Source organism: Pelophylax lessonae (assembly GCF_965119305.1).
Source record: "Pelophylax lessonae genome assembly, chromosome: 3".
Lineage (NCBI taxonomy): Eukaryota > Metazoa > Chordata > Amphibia > Anura > Ranidae > Pelophylax > Pelophylax lessonae.
This window is the reverse complement of record NC_138770.1, coordinates 437,898,791-437,917,913: the sequence shown is the minus strand read 5'-3', so window position 1 is coordinate 437,917,913 and position 19,123 is coordinate 437,898,791. Positions and strand designations below refer to the sequence as shown.

At 44.4% G+C, this 19,123-nt stretch overlaps 1 protein-coding gene across 2 annotated transcripts in view; it reads left to right on the top strand.

Moving 5' to 3' along the window:
• The window catches only part of MAP3K5 (mitogen-activated protein kinase kinase kinase 5), a 286,689-nt gene that overhangs the window by 61,332 nt on the left and 206,234 nt on the right, over positions 1 to 19,123 (top strand). For both annotated transcript variants that reach the window (XM_082249712.1, XM_082249711.1), the window contains one exon: positions 15,660 to 15,799. In XM_082249712.1, coding sequence (XP_082105838.1) covers positions 15,660 to 15,799 — 140 coding nt within the window. The remainder of the gene's footprint in view (positions 1 to 15,659; positions 15,800 to 19,123) is intronic.

Below are 19,123 nucleotides of genomic sequence, written 5' to 3'. Positions count from 1 at the left end.
CATCCTACAGGTTTCGTCACATTCCCTATTATGTTATATATCCAACGCTAGTAATATTACCAATGTTTCTTTTTTTCTTTCAGAGCATAAAACAAATATTTAGTCAGCCTCCTTCCTTTACTTTATTTTTATGTAGTGTGTCCAGTTTCTGACAAGGAAAACATTACTCATAGATCACTAACCTGCCTAATTGTATTTACTACTGAGAGGAAAGACTGTAGGCTGTAAAGGTTAGTTTTACATAGTTACATAATGCTTGTCTAATTTTGGTTCTTTTAGATCATTATCTTTCCTGGCTGTTATTAGCCATAATCTTTCCCAGGGATAATGAAAAGCTCCACATATGACAGGCTTTGTACACAATGTTGAAACTAGACCGAAGAATTAAGAAAATGAATTTATGAATTCAGTCTGTTTAATCTATTATGTATGTACTAGATGAAAATAAGGCAGCTGTGTTTATTATTTATGGTAAAAATGTAAAGAAAATTTCCTGTTAAAAAAAATAAATAAAAAAATGTGGAGGAAAGAATATAAAGTTCCATGGTCCAGATTTCTCTTACGTCCTCTGACAGACACAGCTCTCAATGTTTCTTCACTAATGGGCAATGCACCATCTACAGGAGTAGACTAGGCAGTGAAAAGCTTTCACTCGACACGCCTATAGGGGCTGTCCCTCATGACATTACCCCCAGACACACTGTGCTCTAAAATCAGTTTCTTGCTGCCTAGTATAGGTGTAGGATCTAGGTTCCCTGCTGGGACTTCGGTCTCAGTTTTTATTTTCTACTAGAGCGCCGAGTGCTTCTTGGGCTTTTCGCCATCAGGCTTCGGTGGCTCAGGTGTGTAAAGCAGCGACCTGGTCGTCTGTACACACTTTTACGAAATTCTACAAGATTGATTTGATGGCATCCTCCTAAGTTTTGCAGGCTGCTGTTTGCTAAAGAGACTTGTTTTTTTTCTCTTTAGGGGGTGAAATTTTCTTCTGGGATAAGCTCATGTTGTTTTGAGCTGAGCTTTGTTGTCAACCAGTTGGCGACATTTAGCCTTGGATATACATTAACGTTTGGTTGCGCTCTTCCCATCCCTCATGCCTACACTGCTTTGGGACGTCCCATTAGTGAAGAAACATTGAGAGCTGCGTCTGTCAGAGGATGTAAGAGAAAATTGGATTTTTGTAAGAACTTACCGTAAAATCCTTTTCTCTGAGTCCTCTGACAGACGCAGCTCCCGCCCCTCTGTTTTTGGGGTTGGTTGTGTTTTCTTTCACTACTTGCTACAAAACTGATTTTAGAGCACAGTGTGTCTGGGGTAATGTCATGAGGGACAGTCCCTATAGGCGTGTCGAGTGAAAGCGTTTCACTGCCTAGTCTACTCCTGTAGATGGCACATTACCCATTAGTGAAGAAACATTGAGAGCTGCATCTATGTCAGAGAACTCGATTTTACGGTAAGGTCTTACAAAAATCCAATTTTTACAGCTTGCAGTGTATTCATTAGAGAATGCGTCCTCCTAGCATGGCTAAATATCCTTTTTGTATTACCGGGAGGTATCTAAAAAGGTTCTGCTTTGCTAGAAGAGCAGCCACATGAGTTCACAAAGTTTAAACACACTTTAGAAAAAAAAATCAACATTTTGAAGTAAGTTTATAATTTTGTGTTGGGCTTCATTCATAGCCATCTTGGGCCACATGCAGCCCCTGCACGACATCTAACACCCCTGCACTAAGGAGATGTACGCTCACCGGCCACTTTATTAGGTACACCTTACTAGTACCGGGTTGGACCCCTTTTTGCCTTCAGAACTGACTTAATTCTTCATGGCATAGATTCTACAAAGGTGTTGAAAACATTCCTCAGAGATTTTGGTCCATATTGACATGATAGCATCACGCAGTTGCTGCAGATTTGATCTATGATGCGAATCTCCTGTTTCCACATCCTTCCCACATCCCAAAGCTGCTCTATTGGATTGAGATCTGGTGACTTTGGAGGCCATTGGAGTACAGTGAACTCATTGTCATGTTCAACAAACCAGTTTGAGATGATTTGAGCTTTGTAAAATGGTGCGTTATCCTGCTGGAAGTAGCCATCAAAGATTGGTACACTCAGGGTGGGACTGGCCTACCTTGATACTGGGAAATTTCCTGGTAGGCTGGCAAGGCCGCCTGCCCTGGGACTGCTTTGAGAGCAGCAGCGCCCATAAAAAATATGGCTATGGCCATGCCCGGGCCGACATGTCAGCTGCACATGCCACCACTCGGGAAAGCTCTTACACGCTTGCTCATTTTCAGGCAGGGGGGCGCATGCGTAATGAGGTAATGGCGCTGAGCAGTGCCATTTTTAAATGTAAGGCAGCAGTGGTGTTCAGTCCGGCGGTAGCGGGTGCCTTATCACAGCCCGGTAAGACCCCTCCGCAGCCTCTGACATCTGCTGTACCATGCCTGCGGCCTCTGCATCTTCTGTATCATGCCCGCAGCCCCTGCATCTCCTGTACCATGCTCGCAGCCTCTGCATCTCCTGTACCATGCCCGCAGCCTCTGCATCTCCTGTACCATGCCGGTAGCCTCTGTATCTTCTGTACCATGTCCAAGGCCTCTAACATCTCCTCCTGTACCATGCCCTTAGCCTCCAACATCTCCTCCTGTACCATGCCCTAAGCCTCTAACATCTCCTCCTGTACCATGTCCTTAGCCCCTGCATCTCCTGTACCATGTCCCTAGCCTCTGACATCTCCACCTCTTCTATGCGCACAGCCTCTTCATCTCCTGTACCATGCTCGCAGTCCCTGTATTTCCTGTACCATGTCAGCAGCCTCTGCATCTCCTGTACCATGTCCGCAGCCTCTGATATCTCCTGTACCATGTCCGCAACCCCTGTATTTCCTGTACTATGTCAGCAGCCTCTGCATCTCCTGTACTATGTCCGCAGCCTCTGCATCTCCTGTACCATGTCCGCAGCCTCTGATATCTACTGTACCATGTCCGCAGCCTCTGACCATCTCCTCCTGTACCATGTCTGCAGCCTCTAACATGTCCTCCTTTATCATGTCCGCAACCTCTGACATCTCCTCCTATACCATGTCTGCATCCTCTGACATCTCCTCCTATACCATGTCCACAGCCTCTGCATCTCCTGTATCATGTCCGCAGCCACTACATCTCCTGTACCATGCCTGCAGCCCCTGATTCTCATATACCATGCCTGCAGCCTCAGCATCTCCTATACCATGCCTGCAGCCTCTGAATCTCCTGCACCATGTCTGCAGCCTCTGCATCTCCTGTACCATGCCCGCAGCCTCTGCATCTCCTGTAAGATGCCCGCAGCTCCTGTATCCCCTGTACCATGTCCACAGCCTCTGCATCTCCTGTACTATGTCAACAGCCTCTGACATCTCCTCCTGTACCATGTCCGAAGCCTCTGCATCTCCTGTACCATGTCCGTAGCCTCTGCATCTCCTGTACCATGTCTGTAGCCTCTGACATCTCCTCCTGTACCATGTCTGCAGCCTCTAACATCTCCTCCTGTACCATGTCCGCAGCCTCTGCATCTCCTGTAATATGTCTGCGGCCTCTGCATCTCCTCTACCATGTCCGCAGTCTCTGACATCTCTTGTACCTTGTCCGCAGCCTCTGACCATCTCCTCCTGTATTGTGTCCACAGCCTCTGACCATCTCCTCCTATACCATGCCTGCAGCCTCTGAATCTCCTGCACCATGTCTGCAGCCTCTGCATCTCCTGTACCATGCCCGCAGCCTCTGCATCTCCTGTAAGATGCCCGCAGCTCCTGTATCCCCTGTACCATGTCCACAGCCTCTGCATCTCCTGTACCATGTCAACAGCCTCTGACATCTCCTCCTGTACCATGTCCAAAGCCTCTGCATCTCCTGTACCATGTCCGTAGCCTCTGCATCTCCTGTACCATGTCTGTAGCCTCTGACATCTCCTCCTGTACCATGTCTGCAGCCTCTAACATCTCCTCCTGTACCATGTCCGCAGCCTCTGCATCTCCTGTAATATGTCTGCGGCCTCTGCATCTCCTCTACCATGTCCACAGTCTCTGACATCTCTTGTACCTTGTCCGCAGCCTCTGACCATCTCCTCCTGTATTGTGTCCACAGCCTCTGACCATCTCCTCCTGTACCGTGTCCGCAGCCTCTGACATCTCCTTCTATACCATGTTCACAGCCTCTACATCTCCTGTGCCATGTCCACAGCCCCTGCATCTCCTGTACCATGCCCACAGCTCCTGCAGCTCCTGTACCATGTTCACACCCCTTTCAGCTCCTGTACCATGTTTGCAGCCTCTGCATCTCCTGTATCATCTCTGCAGCCTCTACATCTCCTGTGCCATGCCCGCAGCCCCTATATCTCCTGTACCATGTCCTCAGCCTCAGCATTTTCTGTACCAATTCTGCAGCCTCTATATCTCCTGTACCATGACCGCAACCTCTGCATCACCTGTACCATGCCCCCAGCATCTGTATCTCCTGTACCATGGCCATAGCCTCTGAATGTCCTGTATCATGCCTGCAGCCTCTGCATCTCCTTTACCATGCCCGCAGCCCCTGCATCTCCTGCACCATGTCCACAGCCTCTGACATCTCCTCCTGTACCATGTCCACAGCCTCTGACATCTCCTCCTGTACTATGTCCGCAGCCTTTACATCTCCTGTACCATGCCCGCAGCCTCTGCATCTCCTGTACCATGCTTGCAGCCTTTACATCTCCTGTACAATGCCCGCAGCCTCTGCATCTCCTGTACCATGTCCGCAGCCTCTGACATCTCCTGTACCATGTCCGCAGCCTCTGACCCTCTCCTCCAGTACCATTTCCACAGCCTCTGACCCTCTCCTCCAGTACCAATTCCGCAGCCTCTGACATGTCCTCCTGTACCGTGTTCACAGCCTCTGACATGTCCTCCTTTACTATGTTCGCAGCCCCTGACATCTCCTGTACCATGTCTGCAGCCTCTGACCATCTCCTCCTGTACTGTGTCTGCAGCTTCTGACCATCTCCTCCTGTACAGTGTCCACAGCCTCTGACATGTCCTCCTGTACTGTGTACGCAGTCTCTGACATGTCCCCCTTTACCGTGCGTGCAGCGTCTAACATGTCCTCCTGTACCATGTCCACAGCCTCTGACATGTCCTCCTGTACCACAAATGGCCATTTACATAATGTGCAGAACAAGAACGCAAGATTTAGTTTTTGAGCAAAAAATGCGGATAAATGCGCACAAATACAAAATAAATCTGAAAAAGTATATGCTCAAACAGGAGTATCATGTGCAAGAAGCCTTAAACTGTACTCGTATACAAAGGTATATAAGTACAGGAAACAACAGTTTCCCATTGCTGTTCTTATATTTGTGGCTGCCTTTAGATAGAGTTGGTTGGCTGAGGTTAGAAGATCCAGTTGTTTTGACAACTGCTTGCAAGTCCCTGGATCTCCCTTTTCCATTCACCAAAATCTATCCCAAAATAAGCTCAGGTCATGCCCAGACTATCCACTACCCATTCAAGACTGGAGGCAATTTTAGTTTTTAGCCTCAAGCTCCTGTGGGAAATATTGGCGTTATATATGTACAAATGGTTGAGAAATTGTAGCCTACAAAATGTGTCTGTCTTTAGATTTATCTGAAACAGTGTTGCAATGTGTTCTCAAGCACATGAGATTGAGTAATCAAGCGTTAAATAAGGACCAGTTCACACTAGATGCAGGTGCGAATTCACATTGAATTCACTGCAAATTCACACCGCATCAAAATCGCAACCTGTTCATGCAAATTGATTGCAGAGTGTATGTTAAGTTAACGACACCCGCAATCAGTTTGCAAAACACAGCACGATTTGCAGAATCGGATCCCATGGGTATGAACACCCATGCAATCTGATTCTAGTGCAGACAAAAAAAGGATCCTGCACGAGTTTGGTCCGAATGCGACACGAATTGAGCCATACAGTTTGTATGGCTGATCTCGCATTGCACAGGCATCAAATGTGATCTGCACAGCAATGCATTGCGAATCCTATGTGATGTCTGGCATCGCACTAGTGTGAACAGGCCCTTAAACCCGATGAGCAAATACATGCAGTACATTTGTATTTCAGCTTGTAGCAGAACTACATAATTCTGAATTCTGCAGGTTTACAAGTGTTATATACTCATTTGGATGTAAAACATACTTTGCCTTATCTAAACAAAGTAAATTTTATTTATGTAACTATTAGAGTCGTGTTTTGATTATCTTGGCAAAGCTGCAAGGCAGGGAATCCAAGTCTTGGCTATAAATTTAATTACAAGCCAAGTGGCTTTTTGCTGCTGTGTTGATTTCTCTGGTGTGGTGTTGACTGTGTGTTAGGCAGAAACAAGGAACTCATTACAGAAGATGGTGTGTTCAAGAATTCAGGAACAGCGGGCTGAGTCATGGTTACAAAGTTGCTTTGTCACTGTTGATGAAATTTTAAGTGCATAAAAAGAAAGGTAATACACAACTAGTTTTTGAATGGCTCTATGTGTTCTGTCTTTTATGTGTGTTATTTATTAGAAAGTACTATCTTATTTAAAGCATGGATTTGAAAGAAGCGGGGGGGGGGGGGGGGTGTTATAATTTACAAAAAAGGGCTGCCAAGGGGTTGCAGGGGTTGCAATTGCAACCGGGCCCCATGCAACCTGGACACCTGGATAGGAGGGGCGGCGGGAGCAGCATGTAGAGAAATCACTGTCCTCCTTTTTCCTCCTGTAACTGCAGAAGGAAAATGGAGGAGATTGGTGCCTCTGTATGCTGCCCCCGCCACTCCTCCTATCCAGTTCACTTGTGTTCTGCTGTCTCTGGGCCCCTGTGTGCTCCCCTGGTCCTCCCCCACCCCCCCCCCCCTCAATGTGCTCCCTCCCCTCTCCTGCCGGCTGCTGCAGGGGATGTGTCACAATAGAGAACCAGGAAGGGGTCAGTAAATATGTAATTTACCTCTTCTGAATGGACAGAGTCATAGTCAGTAAAAAATAAAATAAAATGATAAAAAATAATACAATTAAAATACCAAAAAATAAAAACGACTGACACCAGTGGGTGAACTTCCAGGATCGCAAAGGTCACACTTGCGACCGAGCCCTGGCATTCCACCACCGTGGGGAGGCCCCAAGATAGCAGGAAGGAGGCCCACTGCAGAACTTGTGAAAGGGTCCCGCTGCAGGACGGTAATAAAGGGCCCTGCAACGCGAGTAAAGGACCCCAGGATCAGTGGGAAGAGCCCCAGCGCTTGAAGGGAAGGGCCCTGGCCAGGGGTCCAGGGGGCCCTTCATGGTTTCTTGCATCGGGGCCCTGAAGGTTCTAGTTACGCCTCTGGTTGGGACTACTGCCATTGAGCAAATATGCATGAACAGCTTGATGCCTGCTTTTAAACACTCAGTTTAATTACACAACAAATGTACCTACCTCAGCCCAGTCCTGTTTCACCTCCTTTTTTTTCATTAGATTTATTGTTCCAAAGCTATCAACTGGAATCCTGGATGGGATACTGATTAGTTAGCCGTATCTCTTTGTCACTAGCAAGTGTCCACATTTACAGAAAGCCGTAAATAGGCCTCCCAGGTGGCACAAAAAGGGGGGGGGGAGGAAGTTGGGGTATTAGCAAAATTATAATATTCTGGTAATATTTACTATTGTCTTTAAACAGGTTTTGTTGGAGGTTAGATAACATTATACTGTAGGTATACTTGAAGATCTCCATGCAAAGCGTAGATATCATTTTTAGTCTAATATTATTCCAAAACAAATTTTATTTCTATTTTAGGGTAATTATTTGTTTTCTGACAAAATATAAACTAGATATTATTGAAGTCATGTTGACATTTTGTTTTGCTTTTTCCTGGCTTTGATGATGAGTAAGTAAACAGCTTTATAGTCTCCTGCTTGTGTCATTTTCTGTACCATTTGCATGTTTTGTTAATTAATTTCCTGTCATCTCAAGTGTTTCTTCATATAGCAGTGGGTTGTGAAGTCTTTCCAGGGTAGGCTTGCTGACGCATAAATCATAATGTGCTTTCTGTTGTGTTAGTGACTTGTCTCAAGTAGCGCAAATAAAGGGCATTTCTATATGGCAGCTTAGATATAATCTGCAGTAATTTGTCAGTGCAGTTGACCTGGGAACATTTACCTGGCTTGAATTTTTAGAGTGTTTGTTTTTCTTGCAGTGCAAAAAATTATACCAGGGAAAAAGTCAAGCCTGCAATTGCAACTTTGGTCAGTAAAGAACTCTACTAAGCACTGTTTGCAATTAAAGAAAAATTTTCTAAGAGAGATTGGGGATTGTTGGTCACTTCCTTATGAAAATGCTAGCTGCCTGGCTGTTAAATACTTCTGTAAATACTGGAAAGTACTAGAGCAGGGGTGTCAAGCTCAATTTAATTGCGGGCCGCATTAGCATTTTGGTTGTCCTCAAAGGGCCGGTTGTATCTGTAAGACTATGTATGCAGAGTTTGCAGAGTTCAGGAGTGCTTAACGTACAGAGTGCAGTGTTCAGGAGTATACTACATACATAGTGTAGGGTTTTGAGGTGTGCTACGTACAGACTGCCAGGTTCAGGAGTATGCTATGTACAGGGTGCAGGGTTTAGGGGCGCGCTATGAAAAAGAGCGTAGTGGTCAGGAGTGTGCTACATACAGAGTGCAGAGTTCAGAAATACACCACATAGTTCAGGGGTGCGCTCTGTATGGGGGGCAGAGTTGAGGAGTTATCCACATACAGAATGCTGGGTTCATCCCTCTTTTACAGGCTGTCCACATCTCATTTCCACCTTTCCTCCTCAGCTCTGACTTATGCAGCACTCTCCCCCGTCCCTCACCTCTGCACAAATTTCCCTCCCCCGAAAAGCTTTCTCGCATCTTACTCACCCAACCCAGCTCTAGTACCTCTCGGTAGTGCAGTCTCCCCCTCTCTCACTTGCAGGGAAATCATTGGTCGGCATCTGTTCCCGTCATGAGTGGCAGACAGGGATCTGTGACAGTCGTGAGCTGCCATGAGGAGAGCTGTCCTCGTAAACACAGAAGACTTCTGTATTTATAAGTGACAGTGGTGAGCAGGGAGCAGAGGGCAAAAGCTGGAGGTAGGGGAACTGAGTTCTGACGCATTTCAGTTGAAAAAAGCCCTATAGATGTGAGGGCCACATAAAATGGCCTGGCGGGCTGGATTCGGCCCATGGGCCTTGTGTTTGACACATGTGTACTAGGGTCAGAGGGAGCAGAATGAGAAGGCAGCAATAGCAGAATCTGCATGTGTTCACTTGTCACAGCTAATTTGTTCTAAAGCTGGAAAAAGGCTTTTCTCCCATGGTGCAATCCTTCAACCTCTTATTTTCTGTTGGGTGTAGTGAACTCAACTCTTTTTTTTTGTTAATGCCCCCCTGCAGATTGATGTCATAATGTGCTAGTATGCACATTTATTACTATCACAAGGGATGAACATTGTTCCTTGTGATAGCATAGACAGTGACAGGTTCTCTTTATTGAGACATCTGGGGTCTATTAGACCCTGGAACTCTCCTCTGCCCAAAAAAGCATTTGATAAAACCAAGATCGGTTTGATCAGATGCTTTCACAAGCCAGTAACGGCTTGTTTACATCTGAGCAAAACAAAATCATCATCGCTTCCGGTTTCTTAGAGTCCATTGAGATGATCAGGAAAGTTCTGGTCTCTGATCATCTCTATAATACGCTGATGTAACTGCCAGCTTCAGTCCCGGCCTTCTTGAATTCTGTAAAACAAAAAAAAAAAACTGTCCTTAAATCCCAATAGTTTGTACATGTATATAATCTATCAGGTGCTAAAGGGGTGTGACCACTACATTCTGGATAAATCCTCTGCACACGGCTATACACCTTTTCCAGCAAAATATGCAATGAAAAACAGGGATTTTCAGTTCACACATATTGCATTACATGTTTAAGCTGGCCAACTGCGACAAAGTAATCCCTCTTATGGCCAGTCCTACACTGCTTTGCCACTGCAAATGCTACGGTCGACACAATGTCAACATGGGACAAACAGACAGAAGGTAGGGGAGAGCTACTAGGTTCAGGTCTGGTCACTGACCTGCATTGCAACAAAAACAAGACATACCTGTGATCAAATTCCTATAGCTTGTACATGTATAGGAGGTTTGTCTAAAAAATTTGATGAATGGTATCACAAAACAAACAAAACCGAAGATATAAACAAATTACCTTTATTGGCCTTCAAAATATTCACCATCCTTCACAACACACTTTTGGCAATGTTCATAAAGCTTCTGGATACTGCCAGCAAAGGCCTCTTTAGGAATCAATTGCAGAACCGCTGTCAAAACATTCTTGGATTGTGGCAAAACGTACACCTTTCATGACGCTCTTCAGGCGGGGAAACAGAAAGAAGTCAGCAGGCGCCAGATCAGGGGAGATGGCAAACACCAATGAACCGATTGCCGATTGGATTCCTTTTTAAACTGATAGCTACAGGTCTCATCCCCTGTGACGATGGTACACAGAAAAAATGGATTCTGGTCACACATGGTAATGAAATCTCCAGAGGTTTTCATCCGTTTTGCTTTTTGTTCATCTGTCACCTTATGCCGCACAAACTAGGAACAGATTTTCCACTTACCCAAATTTTCACGGATGATGGTGTGCACCGTGTACTTGTTAATGCCCAATTCTTCTGCCATCAATCATAGTGTCAGTTGCCGATCTCGTGCCAGCATTTGTCGCACTTGCTCGATCATGTCTGCGGTTCTGCTTGTCAATGGCCAACCTGAATCTGGCTCCTCCTCAGTCGTTTCCTTCCCATTGCAAAAATGTTTGAATCGTTTGTAAACACATTTTCTGCTCATGGCTTCCGTCCCGTACACATGCACCAACATTTCATACATCACCATCGCCATTTCACCCAATTTGTAGCAGAACTTGATGTTTACTCATTGCTCCATTGCACTGTGACCCTACCTCTCACACTGACTATGTTCGACTGCCCACATCGGGCTTTCCCTGACGGTCACGTGTACTCCACGCAAGGTGGCACTTCCCGACATGTCTCTGGATAGCCATGTGCGTGCATGTGCACCTGGCCCATGTTACCATTGAGATGTTGGACCATTCACCAAACTTTTCAGACACACCTTGTATAATCTATCAGGTACTAATAGGGTGTGACCACATGTTAACACCACAAATTCTGGATGAACCCTCTGCATACTGCTATACACCCTTTCCAGCAAATTATGCATTGAAAAACAGGGATGTTCAGCTCACACATTTATTTCATATGTGTTTTAAGCTGGCCAACTGCATCAAAGTAATCCCTCCTATGTCCAGCCCTACTCTGCTACTTCTTGAATTCTGTGATGCATATTCACTATGTCCTGTGAGCAGGGGAGGACTGGGCCAGGGGGCAGGGGGGAAATTGCCCCCTGGGCCACTCTGATGACCCGTAAAAAGGCTGCACAGCTTCTGCTACAGACATGCCTAAAGGATTCCTGGTGAAGAGAAGTAAAAAGCCCCTGCCGCTCACCTACTGAGTGCAGGTTGAAGACAATGACAGAGTGCAGCCCCTCCCAGCATGGATGGTGTAAATTGTATCTGAGCAGAGGCCGGTTGGGTTTAATGCCCCACTGGAGACTCTCCTCCCCCAGCCAGCCCCAACCAAGCTGTCCCAGCTCCCCCAAACTGCCCCCTGCTGGCCAGGTTGGGAACCAGGGTTTAGCCGGTGAGTAGAGAGTACCGGGAGCAGAGCCTCAGCCTGGAATGAGGGTCAGGAGGAGGACAGGAAGAGGGAGAGTGGGAGCGGGGCCGAGTCGCTGCACCATGGGCCTCTGGTTTGTACTTACCACCTGGGCTGAAAGTTGCCAGTCTGCCCCTGCCTGTGAGTAGAGGCACTGCTGTGTCACACCTTTTTAAGGAGCTTGCCTTCTGAACTACAGAGGTTTTGAGAGGAGGAGATTAGGGAGGCGGAGTCAGTACAAACATCACTGCTTGCAGGCAGCAAGGTACCATGGGTTATGTAGTCTTTGGAGACAGAAAGTAAACAGCAGAGGAGAAGCTACAAAGTATGCAGAGAATCCAGAAAGTTGTGGAAAGAGATGGTCAGCTGACAGGCAGAACTCACAACATGAAAATCGAGTTTTCAAGTAAGCTTATATTGGATTTTAAAAATAACTATTGTTTGTATTATTATTACAATGCTGATGTTAAAAAATGAAAGTATATGCTGTGACCATAGAACCCGTCTTATGGATAAAAAAAGACTAGTCTTTATCTAAGAACTGTTTCATAGTCTTCTATGTCATCAAGAAATATGTATATAATTCTGATGCTACAATCACTGGTATGTCAACAAGCACAGGAAGACATTGCTGTATTTACGTGATGTGGAGCATATCCTTGGAGAGGCCTCAATGGATGCGAAAGACAGAAAATAGGACATGCAGCAGCTGTCCTATTTTAGAATCTGCAAAAATACACACTTCAGGCCATATTAACCACTAACACCCTTAAGATTCTTGTTGACTTGTGAATAGGTTTTTTTTTTTGCTATAAAAACAATTAAATTCTGCTATTTCTCTGTTGAAACAATTAGCAAACCTATAGACCCATTTACTAATGTGAATTAAAAAAAAAATCTGTATAAAGTGTCACAATTTAGAACATATGTCTTTATAATTTAGAAATAATCTAGGGTTAGCATACAGGGAAAGTATTATCAGGCATATATCTGATTATCTCATGCAATAGTTAGGTTAAATAGTGGTTAGCTTCTCAGCACTTTCTTGTGTCAAAAGCTGTAATAATTACGTGTTAGTAATTTCTGACACAAATATTGGCTGAATAAGGGAGGAAACAGCGACAACTTCCACTGAGAGGTCTACCATACAACCAAAGCTTTCACGGATACTGTCCTGTTTGCAAGGCTGGGACAAGGGGCGCGCAGGAGGGGCGTTTGCCCTGGGCACAATGGTTTATTGCAGGGATGAGTGGGCACTTTGACCCTAACCCTAAGGGAAGGGGGGGTGCAGTTTGGCATTCTTGCCCTGGGCACTGGATGACCTTGTCCTGGCACTGCCTGTCTGAGAGATCGGAATATGACCACTCACAGCAACGTTCATGAATTTTTTTTTTGGGGGGTATGGGGGTAGGTCCCTTGCCACTGTTCATTGCTCCCTTTATTTAAAAAAAAAAAAAAAACTTACATTCTTTTTTTTGTGAGCCATAAACTAGTTAGGAAGCAGAATCCGCCCTGGAATTGTATTTTCAATCAAAGGTTTCTAACAAAGGTAATTTGCTCCTTGACAGATTCCCTTTAATTGTGAACTCAAGCTAAATGAGGCTTTCATTCTTATTCAATTACCAGCTGCAATATTTTGCTAACAAAGGAACATTTTTGTATCATTTTTCTGACTTGGCAGGAAATTGTATTTCAAACTGTTCTTTTATTGGAGTGGGGCTTTCTGTGCAGCTCTGCCTCATCTTTCCCTGAATACAGCTTTGTTTTTCAGCTTCACACTATTTGGAACTACAGTGGGCTATGTTTGGAAAGTTATGGCTTAGATTCTTGAGCTATTACTTTTATTTTCAACCAGTATATTACATGCATGTGTTTAAATAAATACTGGCTTTCTATAGAAAAATCTACTTTTTTCAAAGCTTTGTGTTATATGTGTTTTATTGTAGTAGTAATCATGAATTAGTATTTTAATGATTTTAAAGTACTGTAAAAGCCAGACTTTTCTTAGTTTTAAGTGGAAAAGGAGTAAAGATCCTATTAGGTTGTTATTTTTTGCTGTCTGTATTGCTCTGGGTAGGTTTATATTCCCTTCCTGTCCTGGGGAAGCAAAAGGAAATCCGAGCAAATCCCATCTTAAGCCAGCCATACAGAAATTGAAATTTGGTCAGTTCAGCAGGCACCGCCCGAAATGTAAGGCATTATCTGGTTGAGAAATTATTTTTCTTATGGTAGATGGTAGGCTGTCAACATGCCAACATATAAAGTGTATTTTAGCCTATGAAGCAAGGAGGTGAGAGCATCTGAGCTCCAGTTTATTTTGAATGGAGAACAGCAGTGATCAGCCAGGGAAATTCATCCCATTTTATCTCTTCATGCCTTGCAAGTGCTTGGCTTGGTTTGGAGATGTTGGGTAAGGCCTGCAGACATAACTTTGTTTCCCTTTCTGGCTGGATCGGGCAAACCTTCTCTTGTGTTTGCGGGCATCCAAAGAGTCCAGTAATGTTTCTTATTTTAATAGCTTCCAGAAATGACATAGGATTTTCTGTGATCTTTTTTTTAAAAGACAGAAAAGAAAAAAAAAAGCTTATGATTTTTAGTTATGTCTCAACCAGACTGGATTTACTTCTGTTTAGCTTGAGTATACCAAGTGTTTTCTGTAATGGAATTCACAAAGCTTGTCTGCATCTTTTGTTTGTCTCACCTGCGTGGCAGAAATATTCTGTGAACAGTAAAAGCCATGATCACACACTGCTGTGATTTGCCTTATTGATACTAATTATTAGGGATCGACTGATTATCGGCAAAGCCGATATATGGGGGGCCGATCTGCACTTTCCCCGATATATTGCAATCGGCCCCTGAGGTTACCGATATTGCCGATATTTCGGGAAAGTGCTTGTACCGGAGTGATGTCTGAAGCTAAAGTCCATAGCCGAGGGTCGGTTGTCTTGTAATGACAACCAATGGGCCTGAGAAGCCGCTCGGCTGTCATTACAAGGAGCGGGAGGGGACATCCCCCCCCCCCTCCCGCCACCTTCCGCGGCTCGCCGGGTCTCCTGTTCCACCGGGAGACCTGGCATTCTACCTGCACGGCCGCCGAAGAAAAGACCTGATCAAAGCCGCATTCGGCTCTGATCAGGTCTCCTTGTAAAAACCCGGAAGTGATGTCATGACATACCTTCCGGGTACTCGGCACCAAATTTAAAAAAATGACAGCATTCAAAACAGCCAAACTTGGCATTTTGAATGCTTTTAAGTGCAGAGGAGGGATTTGGGGGTCTTTTAGACCCTCAGATCCCTCCACAAGAGTACCCGTTAAAAATAAATAAATACATTTTTTTTTTAAATGTCCGAAAATATCGGCAGATATCGGCCGATACCGATATGCGATGACCAAAATATCGGCAATAAAAAACGATATCGGTCGATCACTACTAATTATTATTATTATTAACATCAGTGTGCATTATTTGAATTACATTTTTTATGTGTCTTTTCTGTATCTTGATGTACCTGATAACATTTCTTTCAAGCATTGGGGATAATTCCAATGTAATCAACAATGCTGATACCTAAAATATGCATTATTAGGAGATTACGATTTAATACTGAATCATGCAGCTTTATTCATTTCATGCCCTATTAGCAATTTACTTTCTGTGAAGTAGACTGCAATGTTTTTTTTACTTCTTTATGATAGGATGAAAATAGACAGTTATGGGAAACATTGTTTTTTTTCAACATTTTGCTTTTTTTTTCAACATTAGCTATTGCCACAAACCAACTTCCTGGAATTTGTATATGAAAAAGGGACACCCCCTTTTCTATGTAAATATGGTTATAGACAAAAATGTGTTCCTATGTTTGGCAAGTTAAAGTGCTGACTTTTCTCTTCCTGTATCATGCAGATATCGCAGTCGTAGAAATGACTGATGCCTTTCGGCAGCCTTCCCTTTTCTATCACCTGGGCGTTAGAGAAAGCTTTAGCATGGCTAATAATATCATCCTCTACTGCGACACAAACTCTGAATCTCTTCAGTCACTCAAGGTAAGTCAAGTGACCTGAAAATTAAACCATCCTATTAACCTATACTTTTCTTCTTCTTTTTTTTTTTTTTACATATAGAATTTGCATTTCTTTTTTTTTCTTTTTTTTTTATTACTAAATTTGTAGAAGTGTCAATAGGATGAACTCCACCCATTTATGAAATGATGCAAAAAGTATTTTGCGATAACCTATAGGATATAAATGCAGCTGTAATCAGGAAGGGACGGGGCGGTATTAGCATACATTTGCCATGGAGTCGCACGGTTTGTAGTTTTATCCCTAGTTTAACCACTTAAGCCCCGGAGGATTTTCCTGCTAAAAGACCAGGGGGTATTTTGCGATTCGGCACTGCGCGACTTTAACGGACAATTGCGCGGTCGTGCCACGCTGTACCTAAACGAATTTGACGTCCTTTTTTTCCCACAAACAGAGCTTTCTTTTGGTGGTATTTGATCACCTGTGCGATTTTTTGATCACGCGCTATAAACAAAAAAAAAGCGACAATTTTGCAAAAATAGCAATATTTTTCACATTTTTTTATATGAAATTCCCCAAAAAAATAATGTAAAAATCAAAATTTTTTAACATTTTTGGCCAATTTGTTTTATCCTACCTATGTTTGGTAAAAAAAATCGCAAAAAGCGTATTTTGATTGGTTTGCGCAAAAGTTATCGCGTTTACTAACAAAGGGAAAGATTTTTGTCATTTTTGTTGTTTTTTTTTTAACGCGTAATGGCGGCGATCTGCGATTTTTTTTGCAGTACTGCGACATTGCGGCGGACAGATCGGACCCTTGACTGACATTTTTGACACTTTTGGGGTTACCAGTGACATTTCTACAGTAATCAGTGCTATACATATGCACTGTTACTGTAAAAATACACTGGCAGTGAAGGGGTTAACTTTATTTGGGAGGGAGGGGCTGTGTGTGTCCCTAGGGGCATGATTCTTACTGTGATTGGCTGTGGCTCTAGCTGTAAGGACACTGATCAACGGATCTACATACTAGATCCGTGTAATCAGTGTCTTTACAGCGAGGAGAATGACAGGCAGCTTGTTTACACAAGCTGCCTGACATTCTCCCTCTTCCCCCGACGATCGCCGAGTGGCCGGCGGACATCGGGTCCGCTGGTCACACGCGCGGGGGGGTGCGTGACCGCGCGGGAGCGCGCCTCCGCGGGCGCGCGCTCGCTCCCCAGACCCTCCCAGGCTAGTGACGTTAATTAACGTCACTCTGCCTGGTAGGGGCTGACCGCCGCAGTAAATCTACTTGCGGCGGTCGGCAAGCAGTTAAACAATAACAGCACATTTTACTATCAGATACTTTTTTTTAAACTGAATAAATTTAATTTAACGAAAGGAAAAGCCATACCAAAGAAATATTTCATCGTGGATCTGTACTTTAAGAAATAAAGATTTGCAGTGTTAGAGGAAACATCTAGAAATGTAATTGCACCTAGACTGGGTTCTTAAATATTGACCCTTTTGTCTTGAATTGCTCCTGAAAAGAGCAGTGTTCTTCCAGGCATATGAGTGTGCCTAGGCATTCCTGTACAGTGCATCCGGAAAGTATTCACAGCGCTTCACTTTTCCACATTTTGTTATGTTACAGCCTTATTCCAAAATGGGTTAAATTCATTATTTTCCTCATAATTCTTAAATACAATACCCATAATGACAACGTGAAAGAAGTTTCTTTGAAATCTTTGCAAGTTTATTAAAAATAAAAAACGAAAAATGTACATAAGTAGTCACAGCCTTGACCATGACACTTACAATTGAGCTCAGATGCATCCTGTTTCCACTGATCATCCTTGAGATGTTTCTTCAACTTGATTGGAGTCCACCTGTGGTAAATTCAGTGGATTGGACATGATTTGGAAAGGCACACACCTGTCTATATAAGGTCCCACAGTTAACAGTGCATGTCAGAGCACAAAACAAGTCATGAAGTCCAAGGAATTGTCTGTAGACCTACGAGACAGGATTGTATCGAGGCGCAGATCTGGGGATGGGTACAGAAACATTTCTGCAGCATTGAAGGTCCCAATGAGCACAGTGGCCTCCATCACCTGTAAATGGAAGAGGTTTGGAACCACCAGGACTTTTCCTAGACTGGGCCGCCCAGCCAAACTGAGCAGGTGGGGGAAAAGTGCCTTAGTCAGGAAGTTGACCAAGAACCTGATAGTTACTCTTACAGAGCACCAGTGTTTCTCTGTGGAGAGAGGAGAACCTTCCAGAAGAACAACCATCTCTGCAGCACTCCACCAATCGGGCCTGTATGGTAGAGTGGTAAGATGGAAGCAACTTCTCAGTAAAAGGCATATGACAGCCTGTCTGGGGTATGCCAAAAGGCACTTGAAGGACTCTCAGACCATGAGAAACAAAATTCTCTGGTCTGATGAAACAAAGATGGAACTCTTTGGCCTGAATGGCAAGCATCATGTCTGGAGGAAACCAGGCACCGCTCATCATCTGGCCAATACCATCCCTACAGTGAGACGTGGTGGTTGCAGCTTCATGCTGTGGGGATGTTTTTTAGCGGCAGGAACTGAGAGACTAGTCAGGATAAAGGAAAAGATGAATGCAGTAATGTACAGAGACATCCTTGATGAAAACCTCAGACTGAGGTGAGGGTTCATCCAGGGCCGGAGTGGGACTCATTTTCAGCCCTTGAGTTTCATGCCTTAGACCGGCCCACTTTAGTTCACCTGACTGAAAAACTCCCACACATGGTATCATCCCATCCTAGTGTGAGCTAAAAGGTCACTCATGTGATGGTGGAAGTGAACAGTAACAGCTGGGCGGGATGGGATACCATCACTGGGAGTTTTTTAGTCAGGTTTTAGGAGGTATATAAATGGCCTTTACCTATAACAAGGGCTTTATTCATCTTTAGTCAGAGCTTTACTATTTCATTTTATCTACTACACCCCTCCCCCCTTTATCTGTATTGGCAGTTTTTGGAAAAGATGAACTAATCCTTTCATGTTCACTAAAACATGCAGTTTGGCTCAGGGGCGGACTGACAACTCATGGGGCCCCCGGGCAGTAGGGGATCATGGGGACCCCTGTGTCCCCGTCCATGTGTCCCAGCCCACACTCAAGCAGCTTATCAATGCCCATCAAATGCAGCCTCACCAATGCCCATCAAATGCAGCCTCATCAGTACCCATCAAATGCAGCCTCATCAGTGCCCATCAAATGCAGCCTTATCTGTGCTTATCAAATGCAGCCTCACTAGTGCCCATCAAATGCAGCTTATTAGTGCCCATTAATTAAACCTCACCAGTGCTCATCAAATGCAGCTTATCAGTGCCCATA